The sequence below is a fragment of the Pteropus medius genome, unplaced genomic scaffold (genome assembly GCF_902729225.1).
Source record: "Pteropus medius unplaced genomic scaffold, Ma_sr-lr_union100, whole genome shotgun sequence".
NCBI lineage: Eukaryota > Metazoa > Chordata > Mammalia > Chiroptera > Pteropodidae > Pteropus > Pteropus medius.
Window position 1 is genome coordinate 8,496,542 of NW_024354875.1, and position 24,946 is coordinate 8,521,487.

The following is a 24,946-nucleotide window of genomic DNA, read 5'->3' on the forward strand; positions in this document are numbered from 1 at the left end:
AGTAGAATTGTTCTGCCCTTTACAGTGTGAGACAGAGTGTGTGTTTGATAAACATTAGTCAAATTGATGAATGAATACATACATACATACATACATACATACATACATACATAAAACTTTTAATTAGAAATTTGAATGGGTAATAATCTGGGTAAAAGTATTTGGATAGATATGTCTGTTTTATCAAGATAAGGGGCTATTGTTGTTTGTATGTAAGTATATATATACATGTTCTACATACTTAGCATTTCAAGGTAGGTTAGTTAAAAGTATAACTTTCATAGAATAGTAATAAAAACACAAATGATATATTAAAACATTTCACAAACTTATATTAATATATCAATGTTTCCAGGCCTTAGTAATTTGACTTTTATTAATAAAATATCTTTCATTTTTAGGAAACAGCATAACATAGAAACCATCGGCCCAAAGGAATTACACCTTTCACTCTTATCTGAATTCTTCAAAGTGGTGGAAGAAGAAAAAAAAATCCCCTTTTCTGTAATAGGCCTCCTGGACTGCTGACTTCTCAGTTTTATCACATGTGAAGTTAGAAGTCTTTGAACCTAATATAAAACGTAAACCTATAGGGATTTTCTTTTTCTCTGCTTGATGGAGAGATAGTCTGGCTTGCAGTTGAGAAGAGAAATTAGGCTCACATTCATTATAAAAGCTGGATAAAGACTAGTGGAGTGAGACCCTAAGTCCAAATGAATTAAATATTTCATCTAGGATAATTTCAGAAGAATCAACTTTGAATGATGTCAATTTGAGGAAAGGATAAAATAGGTCTTATTTTTCTCTCTTGTAGAATTATATGTTCATGGAAAATTGTGTTTGCATTTGACTTCTTTGAAGCTACTTATGTGTATGTACGTGAACTCTATTAAGAGTTAGTATTGTGGGGTATTTTTTATGGCGATTATCTTCAAAGTAGAAAATTTGAAAAGAAAAGAGAAATTTTGTGATGATGATCCTATTACTAAATCTTACTAGAGCTATAAAATAATGTAGTTAATAATCTGTCATACATTAAATAAAAATTACTGTGTCTGTTATGCTACTGCTTTGTAACAAGATCTTTGAATCCTTGTTTCTATAAAGACAATCAAGTAGAACTTTATATTTTAAAAAAGTTTTAAATATAAAATTTATCAATGATAAAAGTACAGTAACTTAAGAAGACATGTTCTTTTTCTTCTATCTAAAAGTATAGTAGTTATGATGAGAAGCATCTCCTCTTCTAGGTTTTTAATTAAACTGTTAGTGAAAAGACATTTGATTATTTGATTAAATTAAAAAAATAAAAGCATAATCATTGCATAATTTTTATAAATTATTGACCAGATAAATTAATCACCCCAAAATATTTTGTGGTCAGAAAAACCTGAATTTGAATCCCAGTTTATCTCTGGCTCATTGTTTCCTGAGGGCAAATGGCTACATCTGCCTGATCATTGTTTCTCATATCTATAATAAAAGTCAATAGTATTTATACTAAATTTCTTCTATGAGATTTAAATAAGAATGTTTAGCCTACCTCCTGGTAGTTGTAACTACAGTTAATTTTTTAGTTAATAAATTTAATATATTTGTCATAGAACCTATCTATTCAGGGTATTACTTATCAACTCCTTTTAGAATATTGTACTTGGTTTTTGATTATCTCATTCTCTAAAACATGTCAGAAAAATAAAAGTATGCTTCTGAATCTAGAGAATAAAAAGATTAAAATGTGTTAGTTTCATACTATTTTGTACTTTATATGAGAAATTTCAAGAAAGGGTTATAAAAATTGTTCTAAATACTTAATGCAAATGAAAAAGAAGAAAGCTTACCAATCAATTAAACCAGAAGAAAGAATAGTAGTATGTGACAAAAATATTTTGACCCTAAATCTCTAAGAATTACTCAGAAACTCATTCTTAGAGATAGCTTTCCGTTTAGTATGATTATATGTCTATCCTCCTGAAATAAGCTGGTATGTTACCAAAAAAATGTGATGAGATTTTCCTGATCTGGAAAGGTGAAATTAGCTGACTAATTTTCTTACAACAAGTCTAAAAGAGTTTAGATATTACATTAATAACATTTATGAATAATTTTTCATGGTATTCCTGTGAAGTGATGTGTATACATATGTGTGTGCATGATGATACCTATCACTTAAGTGAAGTACATATATATATTCAAAGACACATGTATAAACACTACATTTAAGTAAATGTAATTTATATTCACTACATATAGAAATAAAGTCATACACCATAGTCTCTCATAGAGAGAGAAAGAAAGGGAGAGAAAAAGTACAAGGCTATCTAAGGCTAGATTATTCCATTCCATGAAGAATATTGATATGTATTACTTAGGGATTTGGTGTCCTATTTAACTGTGATTATTTTATCCTTAGGAGGGGGGAAAAAAAAAGCATCATAACAAGACAACATATAACCAAAGTTTATGTGCCACTAATTATATGTTTCTAAGTATTTATTAATATCTGATGCTCAAAAGATGCAAAGAGAAACACCACTGAGAGAAAATTATAACATGGTAAGATGTGTCTCTATTTTAACATCTGAGTGCATTTTGCTTCATAATCCATATAGTAAAATATACTAAAAAATTAGGTCCTTATTGGTTATCCATTTTCAACATCTATTGCCTGACATGTTGGCCAGGCAACCTTTCCATATTGTATCGTCTGTTCATAAGATTCAGGTGAGACTAGTCAATTTTTAGCTACATGAAAACTGGGTAGAAAACTCAAACTGATTGATCATTTTACCTATGTTGATGAAAATTAATCAATAATTTTGGCTGAACACATTCTCTAAGGAAAACAAAACATAACAGTTTCTACAATAAAGGTTGTAAAAAGAATTTTGTAATCAGGGCTAAGTCTCTTTAATTAAACTTTTTAAAGTACTTTTAAAAGAACACTGTCCATCCAAGGAATAGTACTGAACAATTATATGTCGATGGCATTGTCTGGAAATACCAAATATAGTTCTCATAAATACAGAAATATATTCTTCATATTCCTACCAGAGGCATGTGCTTTTTGTTTACAATTGTGACATATTACTCCTTGAATATTTATTTAGGAGGTTTATATGAAAGCAAAATTACAAATATATGCCTCCAGATTAAGAAATAGTAAGGGCAAATTAATTAATATAAAACATAGTTAAAACTGTTCTAAGTCTTACTCTTATATAACAATTTTTTTTTAATTTCTTATAGAAATTTTATGAAGAAAACATTTCTTATCTTTGTTAAATCTTTATGATGTGTCCAGTTGCAGAAGGAGAAATTGTTAGGATCTGGATTTAAGCCCAGGTCCATTTTATAGTAAGCCAGGGCATTTCTCATCTCATGTGTTACATTGAATTGATCAATTTTCTAAAACTAGAAGTTTAAAGAAAATAACAATTGTGAAAATGTCATAGAATTTGGCTACAGGAGTTCAGCAATGACATTTAAGTTGGACAATTTCTAAGAATAGAAATAGGAAATGTGATTGTATTCAAGTGGGTTAATGAAATCCAAGAAACAATGGTAAAATTAGAGGGAGCAACAATCCTGAAAATAATACTCTACAGGAGATGAGAAGGGCAATCCCTGTTCATAGTGTTGCCTCAATTTACTGTAGACAGAGGATAATGGTGGTGGTGGTGGTGGTGGTGGTGGTGGTGGTGGTGGTGGTGGTGAGGAGCAGGATTGAAATAAAATATAACAGAAAATGTTAGTATTTAATTTGTGCAGGCAGTTGCTGTATTCTTTATTTTCTGTTCACAACTATAGCTTATACCATCCCAAATAATTTTATTTTTATTCTTTTTAAAGATTTTATTTTTTGACTAGCTATTGAAACTTTATGTACTTCTCGCTGTATGGACTTCTATTATTTTATTTTATTATTTTATTTTATTTTATTTTATTTTAATTTTTTTTTAGGTGAGGCAACCCTTAGTTGACTTCACAGATTGCAAGGACCTTGTCAGCTTACAATCCCTTATTTTTTTTATTTTTTATGGCTACAGCACTTGGTTTTCCTAGGTGGTCTCCCATGCACATACTAACCAGGCCTGACCCTGCTTAGCTTCCAAGATCAGATGGGATAAGGCTTGTCCAAGGTAACATGGCCGTAGACTCCATTATTTTATAAAATTGCATTTGTATCCCAATGAGGCAATTTTAATAGAGTAGAAAAAAAAATTGATTAAAGATAGTTTGCTTTTAATATCACTCATTTACCTGAAATACCTTCAAAAACCTCTTCTTGCCTGGTTACTTCCTATTGACAACATATGCATTGAAAGCTCAGGATATAATTTTTTTATCCTAAATGTACTGAAATGTATGCTCATTAAACTCTCATAAGGATAGCTCCATTTAAAAAAAAAGGACAATGACTTTAGATTAATAACAAAAAAAATCTACCAAATATTTTACAAATGGTTTTCTTTGTTTAATATCTAAGTACTGAATCATACTATTTGTGGATAGCCTAATAAATATTAATAACTCGTGTAGATAAAACATACACTATTATCTTATTTTAATAAGATATAAATATCATAGTAGATTATTTTACTTTCATATCATCTAAAATAATTAAATGCTCCTTAAATGTACATGAAACTAATAAGATCAATATAGTAAGATACTTTTAAAAATATCATTTTTTGTGTAATATATTTTTAAATATTTCCCATCATGTTCCTTACCCACTCAAAGGTTTTCTAACTTCTCACAATAGTTACTTTTTGAAAGCATTAAGATGTTTTTACTTTAAATAATTAATAGAATTCTTCAGTGAAGAGAACATCAAAAAGGAATTATTTGGAGAAAACTTTGAACATTACTCAAATAGAATTCCCAGAGTTACTCACTCAGATTATTTTGAACAACAAAATAATAAATTTTTATGATAACAAAGTCCTAGATTTGATTGACTTTGGAATAGACACCTTTTATCATAAAATTTCAGTAACACTGTCAAATAAGACCTTTTGTAACTACTGTGAAATATTATTATATGTGAAACACAGAAGCAATTTTATTTTTTTTTAATACCTTGTTGCTTTCGAGGATCATAAATCTGAAGCCCAAATAGGGGTGGTCTTTCATGCCTTAGTAATGTCACCTCATTCGTTATCAAATCTAGTTGAAAAATGGAGCCATTCATATAATCAGTCCAGAACACATAATTCCCATAGTGTGACAGTCCAAAAGGATGGTTCAATTCTTTCCCACTGTAAACAATCTGTAAAATATAAATACATTGTGAAAATTCAAAACAGATCTTTAGAAACATAATTAAATATTTAGAGAAAATGTTATTTAAATAAGCATAACAGATAGTGATCTACCTAATATCTTAACTCATATTTTCTTTCAGGATATTTGAAAAATTGATTTCACAATGTAAGCATATTTTTTTTGTTTTTAGAAAGTGTTATTTGAAGGAGACCATTTGCATTTTATCCATTTAAATTCTCATATTTGGCGTTATACATATGATTAAGAAATGCAAACATTAAAATGATTTTTCCTGATACTCTTCCCTGTGTCTTTTCTTTATAATATTCCAGAATCATATCCCAGGATATAAATCGATCTGAGTAATTAGTGTCATTATATATATTGCAATATTGCTCATCCAATAATCAAGGTATAAAACATGGTCTTAAGACATTGAGAGTAAAAGGGATCTTCCTATTTAATTGAGCTAATACAAATTGAAGAAATCTAGATGACAGAGAAGAAGTTAAAATTTTAATTTTGAACATAAGAAAATTTATTATTATAGCAAAAAGACATATAAGGCTTACTGGTTAATTTTAATTCCGATTTTTTGGATACACTCTTAATGCTTCAGTTTTATGTTGTCTGTATTTAAATGCAACAATCATGCGATAAGTCCTCTTTCAAACGTAGGGTATAGAAGAATAAGGAATATTTCGATAATGATAATACTTTTTCACCTTTCACCACTTATACAATTATATTATATACAATAAAAAAATCTGTACTCATTTAATTTAATATTAGAGAATTGAGGATGTTATCCATATAATGTTGCATTAGCAATTCAAAATTTGCTCCTTTTATCTGAATTCTTCATAACAAATTTTCATATATCAACTACTTGAGACAGTTTCTTGCTTTTATTTTCTCACCTCTATGAAGAGAAAATATCCTGGCCACTAAAGTGTTATGTATGCTGTGTACATAGCAACATCTTCAAAGGAATCAAATGTTTGTTTAGCACCTGTTAAGTATGTGACGTTAGGTTAAATGCCAATGAATTTTAGTCATTTGGAGAAAAATATTTATAGGACTGTTAGAGTGAACCAATAATTGAAATAGTCTTTACTGTTTAATGTACTATTTATTTCTCAAGCAGAATTCATAAAGAATTGGATTGGCCAATTGCATAGTTTTTCTTTCCAAAAATGAATGAAATATAGTGTCAAAGAAAGCATTTTGGTAATTCCTAATATTCCATTTTTCCATTATTTTGCTAAATAGTTGAAGTCATTTCATAATGTTGTATGTGCTTAGGTAATTCAAAGATAAAATATAGAGGTGATGTTTTGTCTACACTGCCTGTGTTACACAGTCAATGACATTCTCCATTTTACCCAAGAATGTCAAAATCATTTTGAAATGATTCTACCAAAAGGAGAAAGAGGAAGTTGATATCTATTCATACCAACATGCTTGAAGTTTAGTTTATTCTTGTGTTTCAATTCCAATGTCATGAATTTATTCAAATAAATGCATTATAATTACTTTTTTCATAATATATAAGTTAAATTTTAGCTGTAAATATTTAAGACATTTGAATAGAATTGGGTAGCTTGGTCATAGCAAACTTATCAATAATGTAGACAAACTGAATTTTAAAACAGCTCTGGTATCCTGAGAGCTTCTTTTAAAACTCTCTCAGTCCTGGCATACCACAGTGAGCTGGGCCTGTTCTCCCAGAGGCGAGTGTCAGCTGCACTACTTAATGCTCAGTCTCCCTTAGCCACCCCACAGAGACGACTGGCAGCTACCTCAGAGGGGTAAAAATAAACATGAAAGTATTTTTAATACAGTACAATAAGGCTCTGTGAAAAAAGAAGCCCGAAGGTTAAAAACAGCTGCATTTGTCTTATACCTTCCTGTGAGTTCCATTCAAAAACACTTTCTCAATATGATCATAATAGGCATCACACCAGTATAATGTGTTGCTATGAAAGTCCAGAGTTAAACCGTTTGGCCACAGCATCTTTGAAGTAACAAAAATCTGCCGATTGAAGCCATCCATCCAGGCCTTCTCAATTCTTCCCACGCTGTCGTCTATTTCATCTTCCTCCCAGTCTGTCCAATACATCCAACTAAGACATTACAAACAAGAGCATATGCATGTTATTTCAACCAGTCACTGTATAGAGGGACATTTCCTCAGATTTGGCACCTCCTTAAAATCTAATAATAGTCTATTCTTTTCTCCTATCTATACACATATCTACCAAAGGGAAGAGACAGCTATGAAGTAAACTAAGGGAAGTAAAGATTTGTGCAGTGGAGCCAGTCCGTTTAGACCCATTACAGACAACCCACTACCACCACTACCACACTCACTAGCCTAAATGATTAATTAATCTAACCACAGGTACCAAATATTGATTTTCTTTGGTGTTGATGCCAAGTTTAGGTATTAATTAATTATTTTTAAATGGTGGTCACTTCATAAAACATATAGTCAATTGTGTAATTAAAAGCAGATTGACTGACATGACAACTCATGGCACAGTTAATGATCTACTCCAGACATAATTTAATCTCAGATGAATTATTATTTTTTAAGACAGCCATTGGATTGTCTTTGTTCTAAAAGGCAGTCACATTGTGCTTGTTTGGCCAGGTCCAATTTGTCTTCTTGATGCAAATTATCTATACTTTATTGCTGCTTATTATTACCCTAAAACCCACAGATGATTTAGCTGCGCATAAATTTAATAACAGCAGGTTGACTGACCTTGAGATTTTGAGCTTTAATTTCTATCTCAAACAAAAGCATCTGCCTTTAACAACCAAATCTTTCTGTGTAAGCTATAACAGTGGGAGAGGAGGCCTTGAGCTAATACTGCAATTCAACCCTCCACCTATGTTGTTTTAGGGTCATGTGAAAGTTCCTGAGTTATTAATTAATATAGGTTTTAATTCAGTCACCTTATAAACAACTTTATAAAGCACCAAAGCTTTCTTAAGCTGCTTACCCTAGATATGCCATTATTATTGATCCTCTGCCTCCCACATTGTGGAACCTAAGGCATTTCTGAGGTAATTTGGGAAATCTGTATCCATGACTAATAATTCTACAGTGATCTAAGCTGGGAGATTTAGGACAATTGTGGATGTAACACATCATTCATTATCTCATGCCAATCAAGCTCCTTTTAACTTCTAACGATTTATGATAATGTTGAGATGTCTTTTTAGACCTTAGGAAGTACACTGAGATTTGTGAATTTTATTAAGTCAAAATACATTATAATTCTGGAAATAAACATTACAGTATGCTTTTCTTGTGTCCTATATGTTTTCAAGTGGCTTTATTATTGGGACAAATTAGGAACAAAGAGAAGAGTCATTCCATTCGCTTTAATGCCACCTTAGACTTCCACTATACACAGCAACTATGCAAAAGGTAAATATCCAACTTTTTCCTCTCTTTTGAAACTTTCCTGAAATCTTAAATATCATTAATCGATGTAATTTTATTGTCGTTCACAATTTAAAACTTGTTAAAATTGTGATTTCTTTCCCTCTAGCTTTTCTTTTGATCATAATAACACTTTTTGTGACTTTAAACCAAATCACACATAACATGTACACACACACATGCACACACAAAAATAAGGGATAATTCTGGATATTCTAAACATATTTTGTATTGTTTTGATATTTAAAGAAATCATTTTTGTGATCTAATCTATTATTACAACTTTTTTGTTAAAATAAAATATTAAAAAAAATTAAGTAAGTGATGTCAAATCTAGTCTAGTTTCTCGACAGAGACTAAATCATCTTCCCATTTTATTATCTGATTAAAAGTTATATCGTGAAAGCCTTGTAATCAAGATCAAATATGAAGATTCCTAAACAAACAAAATAAGAAATACAACCTATAAAATAAGGAGGAACTAATGTAAATCTTTTCATAACCAGAACTTGGGAGTTTTCATCAAATAAAAATTATGTTAAGCTGCACTTCTATTAATATAGTAAGAAAAAATTATATCTCTAGTTTTCAAGACCCATTCAAATACAACTTTTTGATGAAGTTTATCCCTAACTTTTCTGTCAAAATAGGTTTTTTTTCTTTGTTTCCTTGTGATATTTTTAATTTATTTTGTAGTATTTATACTTGGTATCATATTTGACAGTGCTACATATATGACGATTTCAATTAAAAATTAAAATAATTAAAGGCAGAGATTATTTCTTGTTCATATTTGCACTCTGTAACACTGTTTGGCTTTGCTGATATTAATCATGTCACCAAATTAAATTATATTATCTGATGGTCACTTAAAAAGACCTAAATCCTTGAGATATTCTCTGTCATGAATATAAAATAAATTTTATTGTTGAAAAATTGGTTTCTTGCTGACATATTATCTAGCTGTTAACTAGAGGGTATATACTATTAATTGAGGTAGGGATATACACGATCCTGTTTGAGGGAAGTGTATACTCAGCTTTGGACATATTTCACATAGATAATATTTTGAGAAGTGAAAACTGGAAATGTAGGTTTCTAAATTATTGATATAAATTATGAAATGTGAAATTATTAGAAAGGAGAAAGTTCTTCCACAGGTATCAATTTAAAAACAGTGCTATTATAACTGATTCCCCCTCCTTCTTTATCCTCATATCAGCAATCATTGAGGCCTGCCAAACCTGTTCTTTCAGTGTCTTTTCTCTGAATTCCCATTTTTCTATTCCTGTTACAAATGCTATAGTCTATCTTTCATCCCTTTTCAAAGGGAACTCCTAATGGATTGTTTCTCATAGAGCTGTCATACTGCTATCACCCGTCTTCTTAAATCATGAATTGAAAGATATAACTTTTATCTTCAAAACCTTCCAATTACTCTGTTGTCAACAAAATAAATACAAACTTTTAATCACAACACTGAAGATTTCTGTGTGTTTCTTGTTTTATCTTCTACTATGTTCCTTCACATTCCCTCTGCTCTAACTTTAATGAACTCATCTTACTTCAAAACTACCACTAATTTTCCTGCCTCTAAACAATTACTTATATATCGTCTCTTCAGAACAGCGATTGACCTCATACTTGCACACCCCAAGGCCCTGGAACCAACTCTGTTAATTTGGAAATCTTATCCATCTTCTAAAGATTAATTCAGAATTAAATACCTCACCAAATTTCTGAAGACCATGTATTACATTCTATTTATTTTTATAGATAATTGTGTTTATGAGTGTGTACGTATATATACAAAGCACACAGATTATAAACTCCTTGAAGACAATTATTGTCTTACTAATTTCCATTGATCTCTGTGGTAGTTAATAAAAAAATATATTTTAATAAAAAATAAATGAATAAAATCTTTATTGACTCTATAAAAGGTTACGAAGCTTTTGATAAAGCATATCTCTGAAATGAGTAATTTTTGTTAATAGGCAAGTATGGTGGAGAAAATCTGTTATTAAAGAAAATCACAGGTTTTTTCCCTTTGTATAAAAGCTACAAATAGGTATTATGGTAGAAGAAAATGTAAATAAATTAGTTTTGTTATTTTTTCCCTAAAATGTTTTGCTTAAAGTTATATTATGATATTTTAAATGTAGTTTTCTGAACAAAAGTTATTTCCTCTTTTTAAAAAATTATATTATGCTCAAACATTTATTTGAATAATTAAATTCACATAGTTCCATTATTGCCCAATCCAATCTCCACAGAACGGTAAGATTAGTATTTTTCAAATAAAAATCTGATTGTATCACTTTTTTATTTTACCTTTGCACTGAAGACAAAGTATAAAGCTCTCATTATGGTGAGCGAGACCCTGCTTTCCTTTTCAATTGCTTCTTAGTCACTTTCCCCCTTGCTATCTACAATCCAGCCTCACTGCCTTCATTGCAGTTCCTCTGACTTATGAAGATTTTGCCTAACTTAAGATATTCAAATGTACTATTTTCTTGACTTTACATACTCTGTCCTTCACAATGTCTAGTTCCTTCTCTACAATTAAGTCTCAACTTACACAATGCCTCCTCCTTAGAGAGGCCTTTCAGCAAACCTATTTAAATAGGTTTCTATCATTAGTCTCCATCATATCAACCTATTTATTTCCCTACAACACTTAGCCTATAGAAATTACATTAGTTGCTCATTTGATATGTATTTATTATTTCATCTTCCCACTCCCTACCTTGCAGATAACACAAGATGCTTCATGAGGGTTAAGGCTCTGCCTGTTTTGTTAATCATTATATACCTAGTGCAGAGAAAAATACATACACACACATATACATGCACATATGTGTTTTTTGCTTTATAGGTTGGTGCATAAGAGCAGTATTCTTTCTGAAAATCTGCTGACTAGAAGAGGTATAAGAGTCATTCTTTATAGCATGACAAATATTACAGAGATGTAGATATTGCCTTCATGAAAAGAAAAAATGCTGTATCAATAAGAATTGCCCCCAGATATTGTAAACTATGTAGATGTTATAGGTTTCAAATCTCAGTTAAATGCCTGCCAATTAGGGAAGTATTGAAGGGATTACTGAATTTTAAAAGACAGGTGAAACTAGCAGCCTCTAAATTTCCTTCCAAATCATATGATTCTGTGACCTCCATATTAGAGTCATCTTCCTGACTACCATAAACAGCCTTCAACTTTATCAGAAAATATTTTTCTCTAACAGAATATTGAGAAGAAAGATGCTACTTTAAGTCATATTTGAAACATCTTGCTTCAAGTAGATTTAGACAGTGTGGAATAAATATTTTCTCTTAAAATTAAGATTGCATTGGTTTAAAGGTCAGATAAATGACTTTGTTTAAAAGTCCAGGAATAGAACAGATAATTGTAAAATCTATGCATAAAATTGCTGAAATTATAATTATGCCTTTTGAAAACACATATAATGAGTTCATGGACCACTTAAGTATTAGTTTGGGATGAAGGAACCTAACTGTATTTGGAGTTATTCTCAATGCAAATAATTCTAGGAACAACAAACTGGTGATTTCAGTTCCTATTAAATTAAGTACTTTTTGTATGTATGTAGTAAACTATAAAAATATCTATTTTGTGATGTGATTTAGAAATAGTAAAATGTAAAGTATAGGGGGGATAAAAATCACAAACAACAACTGTACATGTATGTTACAAATATGCAACCTATATATTTAATTCTAAGATTCTGTTAGAAATATTCATATTTCTTCAATTTCTATATGCATAGTATTGTTTGTGTTCAAGTAATAGCTATGAATAAAAATCAAAGGAAAATCTATTCACAGGAATTACACAAAATATTTTATACTAAAACAAGTAGTATATACTGTAAAATGATGTCACTATATGGAAACTATAGCTATGTCTAAAATTATGTGATTACCAAACTAGACTAGTAAAAAGTGGTGGAGGTAGAGGCTATGAGTAAAGTCTTGGAGACAGGTGGCTTGGGTTTAAATACCTACCCAGTCTCTGAATAATTGAATAGTCTTTTGAAGATCAGTTTCAGATTTCTTCTTTGTACAACAAGGATAGAATAGCAACTATTTGAAAAAATTATTGTGAGGATTACAAAATAGGAGCACAGTAACCCACTTAACAAAATGTCTTGCCCACATTAAAAGTACAAAAAAACTTTGCTAGTTTTAAAATACATTAAATTTCAATAGCCTTACAAAAGTTAAATTGATTGTTTTTCTAATTGAATTAATTATTTATCTTGGTGTCAGAATTACATTGCTTATCTGAATAAATCAAGTAAATATATCCCTTACACAAATAGTATGTGCAGTTCAATTCAAATGTATTTTGACATGTTTATTTAGCACATTCTCTAGGATAACAATTCACTAAATGAGCAACTTTTCCCTATAAGACATTCATGTGTGAATTCACATGTGAATGCAAAAAAAACTTACTAATACTAAATATGAAAAAAATAAATTTATTTAATATCATTTTTCTTTTATAAATCTGATAAAATATTTCTTACCCATTAACAGGATCTACCACAATCCCTCTGGGATGGGACATCTCTCCCTCTAAAAGAGTCTTTCGGCTCTGAGAAGCCTTTTCCAGCCTGGCCACATTAATGGTCTTTCTATAGCCATCGTTTGTCCAGTAAAGGTTATTTCCAATCCAGTCCACAGCAATGCCCTCCACATTATCCAGATCTATAAAAAGCAATAACAAGGAAGAAACATATGTTACAACAGTGCCCACTGCTTATGTTCTACTCAATGAAAGTTCAACTCAAATAGGAATCAATTATGATCAATGAGTTCTATATTTTTAGTGTGATTTTTGCAAATATTATTATTGCATAGATTATTTTCATTTTTATTTTGAATGCCATTTTATGTGAATGACAGGCTCTCTCTCGATATATTGAAATGGTAATCCACACACACAAAAAGAAACAGGAAAATATGTGATGAGAGCAAAAAAGGATGGAAGATAAGTTCTCAGAACAAAAATAGAGTGATATAGACATTTCAGAAGAAAAATCAAGTAATATGAACTAGCAATATGTTCCAAGAGTAAGAGTTTTCAAACTTGTAATATATAATCTGAGTAATCAAAATAATATGATTGCCCTCTTGCCAAGAAATGAACAGGTTCAGCAGAAGCATATCTTCAAAAGCCCAGAACAGGCTTTCATTATGGAACTTTATGAACAGTGAGTTTTAAAGAAACACTTAAATATTTCTGTATATTCTAGACTTGTTTTGAAAAGGACATTATTGCAGACTTCTGTAAGATATAGATAGTAATAATTCAAAAGAATATTATAAATATATAATCTTACAAGTTCAAACCTTTCTTTTATAGAAGGGGGAACTCTAACACTTTTAAATGAAGGTTTATAGTCTATTATTATCACACAAGAGGTGGTAGAATTGGGATAAAAATTCAAGTTAGATGATCTTCAATGTAGAGATCTTTAAAACTGCACTGTTCCTACAGTGAGTTCTGCCGTCACTTTTTCACCTTTTTTGTAAACTACCCTCCAAACTGTCCACAATATCATAAAGGTAGTTCCATTCCTCTATTGCATGAGAAATTACTGTGAAATCCTCTTTCAAACCAGAGAAGCCTTTGTCTCTTCCTTCTGGGTATAAGGTAGAGAACTGGAACTTACTAGACAAAGCAAAAGGCAGTAATACATCAGAGACAGAGCTGTGCATGACGTTCCCTCATATGCAGATGTAATATATATTTGTTAGTATCATATTCTTTAATCATGGCCCTTCTGACTTTGGGAATTTTTTTTTTCCTGTTATGACCTTTTCTGATAATCAGCATGTGCCCTGACTCAGGATGACTAATATAATAAGTGATTTGATCTAACCGAAAATCCCATTATAGTGAATCAGATATGTTCTCAATTTCACCAAGCTATCTGCTTCATTATCATCCAATATGAATAATTTTCATAGGTTAATTGTGCCTATGCTTAAAAAAAAGTTTAATTTTGTCTTTACTTTATTAACACTTAATTTTACTGAGCACTTTCCTGCTCTGGTATAATGAAAAGTATCTGTTTATTCTCTTCTATTTATCATAGTCTGTGGCTAATTTTTATGCTATTAGCTGGTTTTCAAAAATTGTATTACATTTGAAGTCTACTTCAACATGAAAACTTCCTTCTTCATTAATCCTCTAATTTTTAAAACTTTTCCTTTTGACATCTGACTTGAGAATTTTTGTTTTTTCCACATGAAGCAGTTACAATAGTACCTGGATTAAAATTTTGTTTCTGACACCTGGGTAAGCAACTCAGTCACTTTGATCTGTAATTTCTCCATTTGCAAAGTGAAAATGATAGCACCTACTCTGTAGTGTGATGACAAAAGGTAAATTAGCTACTCCATGTAAAACACTTACCATACTGCCTGCTGTAAATACTGCGAATTCTCAATTCTCTTAGTTTTTATTAACTTACCAGAATTAAAAAATACTTGACATATATCCTGGCTCTTTTTCTTATGGATGCTACTTGATAGGAATATACCTTATGTTTTTCTTTTTTAAAATGATTATAATATTTACTTGCATTTTGACCACTGGCCAACTTAAGCTAGAAATTCTATATGCAGAGTCAGTTTTGAATATATAGTAAGAGTAGAATGTAATTGAATTCTAAAAAGCAGAATTTGGGATTATCCTGCCCTAATTGGTTTGCTTGTTTTGTCTTTGAAAAATGAACTGCTTGAATAACATAAAATAGTAGTTAGGATCACAAATTGCGGAATCACACTGCTTAGGCTCTGTTATCTAACTGAACAACTTACTTAACTTTTCTATTCTTTAATTTCCTAATCTGTTAAATGGGCATAATGATAGTATTTAATTCATAGAATTATTTTGAGGATTAACTGAATTAATATATGCACAATTCTAAAAATAATGGTTGGCACATACTAAATATATAAATGTTGTCATTAATGTTATTATAGTATTATTATAATAATCTTCCTTTTAGCTATTAGTCTATTAAGATAGCAATGAAACAATCAGCCTAGAAAGTTTTTTAATGTTTATTTGTGTGTTTTTTGGTTTGTTTGCTTCTCTTTAAGAAAGAATAAAGCTGATTACAAATCTTAAAATAAAGAAACTCATAAGAGAGTTCACGTGGAAATTGGGAGTCTTTTTAGGCTATATTTAACAGTGCATGGAGGAATTTTGTCTCTTATGCTTGTAGGAAAAAGCCTGAACAATCGATTAATTCTTTTCTCAACAAATTATATACATTGAGAAGAGAAGTACTCTGTCTCCATATAGGTATCTTCCTTTAATTAACTTATGACTTAGATGGAATACTAAGACATATAGAGCATCGGTTTATGCACATTTAATTTTTTATTCAAGAGGATTTGTTTGGGGGCTACTTGAGATTGAATATTACAATCTCTATGACAAAAATTCTTCAACAAGGTAATCAGGGATATATAAAGTTTTATTGAACTCAAATTTCAAAGAAATATAGATGACAACAGAGAAATTAATTAATAGCCTGAGGAAACACATAACTCTTCAAATGAAAGGAAGGTGATTGATAAAGGGAAACTTGCTAGAGTAGTTGTTTTGATATCTTTGGGTAGAGTACAAGTATTCTACATTCCAAAATCAACATTCACTACATATCGTTGTTATTGTTGTTGTTATTATTATTATTTACAACTAATAATAATATAACTAATAGCAAATAAAGAGTATGAATATTTTTACTTAGATTTCACAAAACATCCATTTTTATTTTTCATTGAGTAAAGACTCTCAACATATTTATACTTCTTAGGAAAAAAAGAGAAAAATTTCAGTAGATAATGGTTTCTTGTACATTTTTTTAGATTAAGATTGTGTGCATAGGAGAGGGGGCATGGAAATGCTGTAGATGATGAAGGTTCTGTTCATCCCTCTGGTGACCAAATCAAAGTTGTGATAAAAACATGGAGCAGCAGCAAGGAAAAATCATTTGAGATCTAGAGGAACAAGCCATACAACTAGGGAGAAATCCAAGAAAGCACCCTGCAACGGCAGAAGGTAGGATGGGGTGTGGACGCAGGGCTGTCCGGTCTCCAGCAGCTGAGTGAGATGAACGGAGGCAGCTGCAGCAGCAGCAGTAGATGACTCTTAAAGGGGCTGCGTCTCTGAGAGGATTTTCGTGGTGACAGACCTGTTCACTCTGAGCACCAGTGCCAAATCGGCTGTGTGCAGAGGACATCAGGGACATACAGGGAGACATTGTCAGAGTGAGGCCCAGGCAAGACTCCGTATTGAAGTGCCGGTGGATCCATTGTTCCCTGTTGAGCCCTCCCCCTTCCCAGGGCGCTGACACAGCACCACCATAGCCTGCGATGTCATCAAACTGGATAACAGAGGTCGCTCCATCCAGAGGATTCCCTGAAACCGCACTTCCCCAACTAGTGGCCCCTCCAAGTCACATTCAAGTATATCCTTAGCGAGTCAGGTGCTCCTTGCTGAGCAGCACCTAGACTCACACTGGAGGCAACTGGCCTCAGTTTCTAGTGTGGCCCTTTGAGGTAACTGTAAGAACAGCATCTGTGGATTGCTTGCTGGATCATAACAAGTGGCCCCGAAGGGTCAGAGATATGGGCTAAATTTGGCCTGCAGCTGAATCTCTCTTAGGACTGTGCCACTGGATAGACACCTAATTCACAAAACCACATTAATAAGACTGGGAGACTTAGGAACTTTGCTTAGTACATACAGACAGACATGGAAAGCAGCCAAAATGGGAAGACAAAGAAGCAGAAACCATATGAGAGAACAGAGATCCAGATATAATGGAGTCAAGTAATCTAACAGATGCAGAGTTCAAAACATTGGTTATAAAGATGCTCAATAAACTTTTTGGAAATGTAGATAAATTCAGTGAGAACTTCAACAATGAGATAAAAAACATAAAAATGGAAATGGACATTATAAAAGAGAACCAGTCTAAAATGGAGAACATATTATCTAAGATGAGAAGTATATTAAATGAAATAAACAAAGGAATAAACAAAGTGAATAAAGAAAAGGATCAAGTGCTCTATCTAAAGAATGGGGAAACAAAGGATTCTCAATCAGAATGGCAAGAAATAAGATGCCAAGACTATAAAAATAATTTAAGGAGGATATGGGACACTGTTAAAGGTCCAAATATCCATCTGATTGGCATCACTGAAGAAAATCAAGATGTTGAACAGCTGTTTAAAGAAATAATGATGGAAAACTTCCCTAACCTAGTGAAGGAAATGGCCATGAAACTCCAGGAAGCACAGAGAATTCCAAAAATCAAGGATCCAAAGAGTCTCATACCAAGACACATCATAATTAAAATGCCAAAAGCTAAATACAAAGAGAGAATATTAAAAGCAGCAAGAAAAAAATAGATAATTACTTATAAAGGAAAACTCATAAGACTTGCAGATGATTTCTCAAAAGAAACTATGCAGGACAGATGGGCTTGGAAAAAATTATTCAACATGATAAAGACTTTGGATCTACAACCAAGAATACTTTATCCAGCAAAGCTATCATTTAAAGTTGAAGGACAGATAAAGAGCTTCTCAGGCAAAAATATGCCAAATGAATTTATCACCACCAAGCCAGTATTATAGGAAATGTTGGAGGGACTTCTTTAAGAAGAATAAAACATGTATCAAAAACAGGAATAAAGAGTGATAACAAATACATTCCTATCAATAAGTACCTCAAATGGAAAAGAATTAAATGCTCCAACTAAAAGATAGAGTGGATGAATGGAAAGGAAAACAGGACCCTTACATGTTGCCTACAAGAGTCTCACTTTAGATTAAAAGACATACACAGACTGAAAGGAAGGGAATGGAAAAAAATATTGCTTTGATGGACCTAGAAGGTATTTAAGTCAGGCAGAGAAAGATTAACACTATATGATTTCACTTACATGTGGAATCTAAAGAATAAAAAGAACAAACTAATCAAAAACAGACTCACAAATATAGTGGACAATTTGGTGACAGACAGAGGGGGAAGGGCTAGGGGGATGGAGAATGGGGTGAAAATGAAAGTACAAATTAGTAGCTGATGGATGGTCACGGGGTTGGGGAGCATGGCATAGGGAATGCAATTAGCATGAATATGTTGGCTAGGTGGATGGTCAGGGGAGGGAGGGAGCAACGGGGGGATCATTTTATGAACTACATAGATGTCTAACCAATGAATGTACTGTATACTTGAAACTAATTAAAATAAATAAAAAAAGATCGTGTGCATAATTGCATTCTAAGTGAAGAAATGATACGTTTATACATGTCATATTAAAAAGACTTTCATGCACTCTGTGAATACTTAAAATTAATATATTAATTTGGCTCAAATTATTAAAATTTCTTTCATTTTTTATAAACATTGTTCCATAAAGTAATAACTTTTATAAGTGGATGTTATTAACAGTGTGTTTTATAAAACACACGTCTCATCAAAAGCTAGACTTTTCAATTAAGTGAAAAATTCTTGAAGGTAGCAATGTTATTTTCTACAAGTGATGCTTACTATTAAGAAATTAAGGATGAATAAGAGATAATAACACTTATGTAAATTAAAAGGAATAATTATGTGAATTTAAATCAAATAAATAAGACAGAAAAGTTATTTAATTAATACCTTGAATTAGATAAAATAAGCATTTTTTAAAAGAGTGGAGATAAACATATTTCTAAAACTAAAACATCATTAAAGGTTTTGAATTTTAGATATTACACATTTATGGAAGAGAATTAAAGTTTTATATATTATAAACAACATCTACTTTTAAAACTAGGTCCAAGATTCTTAACAATAAATACATAAAAAGGCTAAGGATATGAGCAGTGGTCTTAGTTTTGTTAAGATACATAAGCTGAATATCCAGAGTAATCTATAAGTCTTTATGCTTTATGACAGAATTTGAATAACATAACAAGGAATTAACTGGAAATTGTACCCCACAATTGCTGTTATAAAAACACAGTGCTTATATTTTTTTAATGTGTCCAAGTTTTTTTTCCCTTAGTATGAACATTATTTTCTGAGTTTAGAATGAAGTATTATAAAAATGTTTGCATGAGTACAGAGGATAGCCACCTGCCATAAATAAATGGATGTGCATAGTATGCATGTAGATATGCCTAGGGCCAAGGATGCCTTACCTTGCCTCAGAGTCAGCACTTGGACAACTCTCCTATCACATATTCATGTAGTTCAATTAATACAAATTCTCTTTGTGCATTTCAACATGGCCCAAGGCACCACAGCTCATAAGTATCTGACAAGAGTGAATTAAGCTGATTTAATTAATAGTGTGGCAATAAAGTTTGCCTACTGAAGTTTCTATCTCATGGAGTTACATAAATCTTTGGCCAGACTAAAGTTTTCTATATCATCTGTTCCCAATGGCCAGCTAAGGATGATGTTCTCATCCTCATTTTTATTCCAGGTCCTTCCTCGATTCAGTTATTAGGTCAGAGAAAGTAAATATGCAGGCTATTCTCAATCAGAACAAAATACTTTGCTATTGTATTTAAAGAGATATGTGAAGTGCATAAATAAATCTTATTTTTGAAATGAACAGATCATATTAAGATATTGTTGTTTCCTTCTATTATCAAAAGCATATGTCAGTTTTAATTTAGCGGGGGAGTAATACCAGATTGTCTCTGACATTCAGATATTTAATCTTCAATGCAGTGATAAGCATATGTAAGAGTAAAGAGAGTGCCATGGTATGCATTATAGACACCAGTAAAACAATTTAAAGTGATGATCAAAATAAAAGGTTTCAAGAACTGTTAAAAATTGAGATTTTTTTATCCTACTTTCAAGCCAGCTAGTTAGCCCATTATGGTTTCACAGATGATTGTAGAAGACGCAAGACTTATAGGTCAGATATAAAGAACTTTATTACTTGTGGGGCAGAAAGCAGAATAGTTATCAACAGATTGATGTTAGTTTCCTTTACTACAAAATCCCATGTACTAACTGGAATGGGCCCACATAGATGCCTTCACAAACAGTGGATTGCATTACAGCAGAATTCTGAAATTAGAAAACTCAAATCTTTTATAATGTGTGAGAAGCAGGCCTACCCTTTGCACTAGAGGGATACTCCGTCTCTTGTTTCAAGTCTTTTTCCTATACAAACATCCTTGCAATGATACTTCAGAATAAAAGAAATAAGTGCCTCACTCTAAGACATGCAGAAATGTAAGGGATCCATGAAGAATTGTCTCCCCAGGAAAGATCATGAAAAGTCATAATTTGGTATTCTTTAATAAATGAAGATAGAACAAACAAGTTAATATGCAAATATGACTGTAAATTATAATCTTTTCTGGGTTCTGGGCCATTGCTTTTATTGGAATTCACTATTAATTTATACTACCATACCACAGAGCATATTTTCAGCTCGTCATGTGTGATGGTTACTATTATAAGTCAATTTGTCTGGGTCACGGTCCACAGATATTTGGTTAAACATCAATCTGGATTTTGCTACGAAGGCATTTTTTAGATGATATTAACATTTAAATCAGTACACTTTTTTTCTTTTTCTTTTCTTTTTTTCTTGTGGAGGGGAGGCAACGCTTGGTTGACCTCACAAATTGCAAGGACCTTCTCAGCTTACGATCACTTATTTTTTTTATTTTTTTTATTTTTTACGCCTACAGCACCTGGTCTTCCTAGGTGGTCTCCCATCCAAGTACTAACCAGGCCCGACCCTGCTTAGCTTCCAAGATCAGACGGGATCGGGCTTGTTCAGAAATTAGTACACTTTGAATAAAGCGGATTCCCTAATGTGGGTTGGTCTCATCCAAAGTTGAAAGCTTTAAGAGAAAACAGACCGAGGTACTCTGAGGAAGAGGGAATTTGGCTTCTAGACTATCTATAAACTTGAGCTACCATATCGATGGTTCCCTGGGTATATCACCTGCCAACCTACTCCGTAGATTTTGTAATGAATATACTACATAATTGTGTGAGTCAATTCTTTGAACTATAGCTCTGTCTCTCTCTCTCTTTATGTATACATCCTATTGTATGTATACATACAATAGGATGTATACTATTGGTTCTGCTTCTCTGTAGAAACCTGACTAATATAGCATGACCATGAAAATAATTACTAAATGCTCTGACTAGAAGAGGTACACTCTTCACATTTAAGAAAGATCCTACAGATATGCAATGAGTATATAGCTACTATTACAATACTCCACTACAAATTTTTGGATAACATGAGAGTTATATTGTAAATATTTTTAATGTTTTTTTTATTATTATTTTCTGTATATTATGATGTTTTGACATCTCAAAAAAACCAAAAACAAAAACAAAAACAAACAAACAAACAAAAAACACTTGCCAACAGGCAGGAGAGAATGCCCCACCTGAGAATATAGCTAGTTCTTAAAGATAGCAAATGGCCCAGCCAGGAACACACCTTTCATGTGCAAACTAACCAATCCAGAGACATACCTTCTCTATCTAGATAGTCCCTATACCTCAAGAAACAGTATTCCTCTGCATTAATCATCCTATAGCTAGGTACCCTGGAAACCAGCAACCACCCCTATTGTTTAAAGTCCAATGGAATTATTTAAAGTAACCAAAACTAACTTGTTTATCCTGCCCAACCTTGCCTTTCCCATAGAAACTCTAATAAGCACTGTGGCCTAATGCCTTCTCTTCACTCCTGTCTTCTGCTTCCTGACCACATGGTCCTGCGTGGTATCCTGTACTTTCTGTTTCTAGGACCTGTGAATATAATAAGCTTTGTTTTCCTGAGCTTCTCCTTTGTCTCCTCTTGTGGTCATATCTGACTAACAATCTCATGAAAAAAATACAAAATATGAGTTATCATTGTGAGTGGGGGAAAAGAAAGTCATTTCCATAAATGAACTTTTACTACCCAATTCTACCTACTTACTATGAGAGAACAGAGCAAAAGTTACTTCAGATTCTGAATGAAAAATATCACAGCTATTCTTGCATATTCCTTTTAGTCCTATGAAGTAGGTTATAATTTACAAAAATAAAACATTTTGGAACTTACTGTTTTAATAGTAAATTACTCAATCTCTTTCATATTAGATGAAAAGGCAACTTTATTAAAAATCACTTTTTGTTATATTTTTTAAGGCACTTCATATTTTTGCACTTGATCATTTAAACATTCAAATAGCATCACTTGAATCGATAATTTTCACTGAACTTCTAAAACAAGGTAGCACACACTGTAAAGTGCCTTATTGTTAATATACAGAAAATGTCAAAGGCTAAATATAGCATAATCTGTAGGAAAAAGAGAGATAGTTAAAATATTTATATAAATGCTATATTTTATAACAATTTTGGTACAGTAAGCTAAAGGAATTCTCACAATTTCACAGCAAAACCATTAAGAAAATCAGTGCAGAACAATTCATCTAAATAAGTATAGAGCGTAAAACCATCCAAGGGAGGTTTGCAACTGCACAAGAAAAACATAATTTGAATTTGTGCAAGAAAATGAGATGTCAATTTAGAGTGCTTGGGAAAGTGTGTTAACAAAAATAATTTTTTCATTAAAAATGTGCAAATTCAAATGAATTATGAGAATATGTAAAAAGTTTACAAGATTCTTGAAAAATCATCGGAGAAGCCCATTATAATAACAAATTCAGTAAATACCAAAATAACTTCATATAATCCAAATAATAATGATTGTTAGTATAGTTTCTTACATTAGAACAACAACAAAAAAATCACGTTTCAATATTAGCTCTGTTTAATCGGTTCGATTACTAATTTTAAAGTAATGCCACCCAAATTAAAGGACTTATTTATCCAGTCAATAAATACTCATTATATAGCTACTGTATGTCAGGTGCTGTTCTAGGCCCTAAAGATTGATCAATAAACAAAACAAACAAAAACCTCTGACATCCAGAAGCTTTCGTTCTTGTAGCAAGACAACAAATAAGCAAAATATATCTAGGATAAGTACTAAAGAGAAAAAGTAACCAGAGAAAGAAGATAAGGTGTTGGGCAAGGAATATGTGTAGATTTAGACGGAGTGGCCTAGTTAGAAAGGTCTAAGTGAGGGGGTGCCGGGTAAGCAAAGACCTTTGAGAGATAAAGGAGAGAGGCTTGGGGATATCTGGTGGAAGAGCCTTCCAGACACAAGGAACGACACATGCAAATTCCCTGAAGTGGGACCACGGAAATGACAAAAAGAACATTGGAAATGAATCACTGGAATATTACAGGTTATATAGAAAAAAAAATAAAATAAAAACTCTTAAACGAACGGCAGCATTTTTTCTTCTATGAATTTAAAATTCTTTATATGGAACATTTTTGAGGTGATTATAGGTAAAATCCTCATGAACCATAGAGATAAGTGAGTCGTTATGATTTGCGCTTATTTATAGGGTCTCGTCTGTCGGTATGGAGAGAGGCAGTCCCCAAAGGACCTTGAGTGTCACTGCATTTTCTTGCTGAGCAGGCTGAACTGTAAGACTTATCTATCTTCTGATACTAAACAATTTCTATAAATAGTTACGTAGACAATGAAATCACGAGGACTACAGGGTACTCGGTGTAACATACACTCTACAAGGCAGGGGTACTTGTGTCTTAAGGCTCGTTTTCTACTCATGGTATTTACACAGTGGTGGCAGGTTTACTTCTTGCCATCCTCTACAACAGGGTTTCTCAATATCGGTGCGATGACATTTTGGACCTGATAATTCTTTGTTGCAGAGGACTGTTCTGTGCATTACCTGACATTTAGCAACAACTAGATTTCAATGGTGACAAATGAGAACGATTCCAGATATTACCAAATATCCCATAGAAGACAAAATTACACCTGCTCTATGAGGTTGAAGTTCTACTTTGAAAGTGAGTGATATTTCTCAAACAATGTTTAGTCCATTTTGATTTATCTAAATATAAATTTTCTTGCCATCAAATGAAAAGTTCTTTGCAATTTTTTTGGCAAATACATAAAAATATTAAATTAGGTATCTGTATAGTAGAGTAGTAAATGCACACTACTATACATTTTCAAACATGCATTCTAAGAGTACATCTAATTTTATTGAAATTCCATATATAAAATGCTTTAAAAGGAGAAATGC

At 31.9% G+C, this 24,946-nt stretch overlaps 1 protein-coding gene and 1 pseudogene across 1 annotated transcript in view; both read right to left on the minus strand.

Annotated features, from left to right (window-relative positions):
- LRP1B (LDL receptor related protein 1B) overlaps window positions 1–24,946 on the minus strand; it is a 1,647,539-nt gene that overhangs the window by 646,242 nt on the left and 976,351 nt on the right. Inside the window, exons 12-14 of the mRNA XM_039855262.1 lie at window positions 13,285–13,465; window positions 7,178–7,397; window positions 5,086–5,275 (exon numbers count right to left, since the gene is read on the minus strand). Of these exons, the coding sequence (XP_039711196.1) occupies window positions 5,086–5,275; window positions 7,178–7,397; window positions 13,285–13,465 (591 nt within the window). The remainder of the gene's footprint in view (window positions 1–5,085; window positions 5,276–7,177; window positions 7,398–13,284; window positions 13,466–24,946) is intronic.
- Window positions 4,041–4,159, minus strand: LOC120597414 (uncharacterized; annotated as a pseudogene).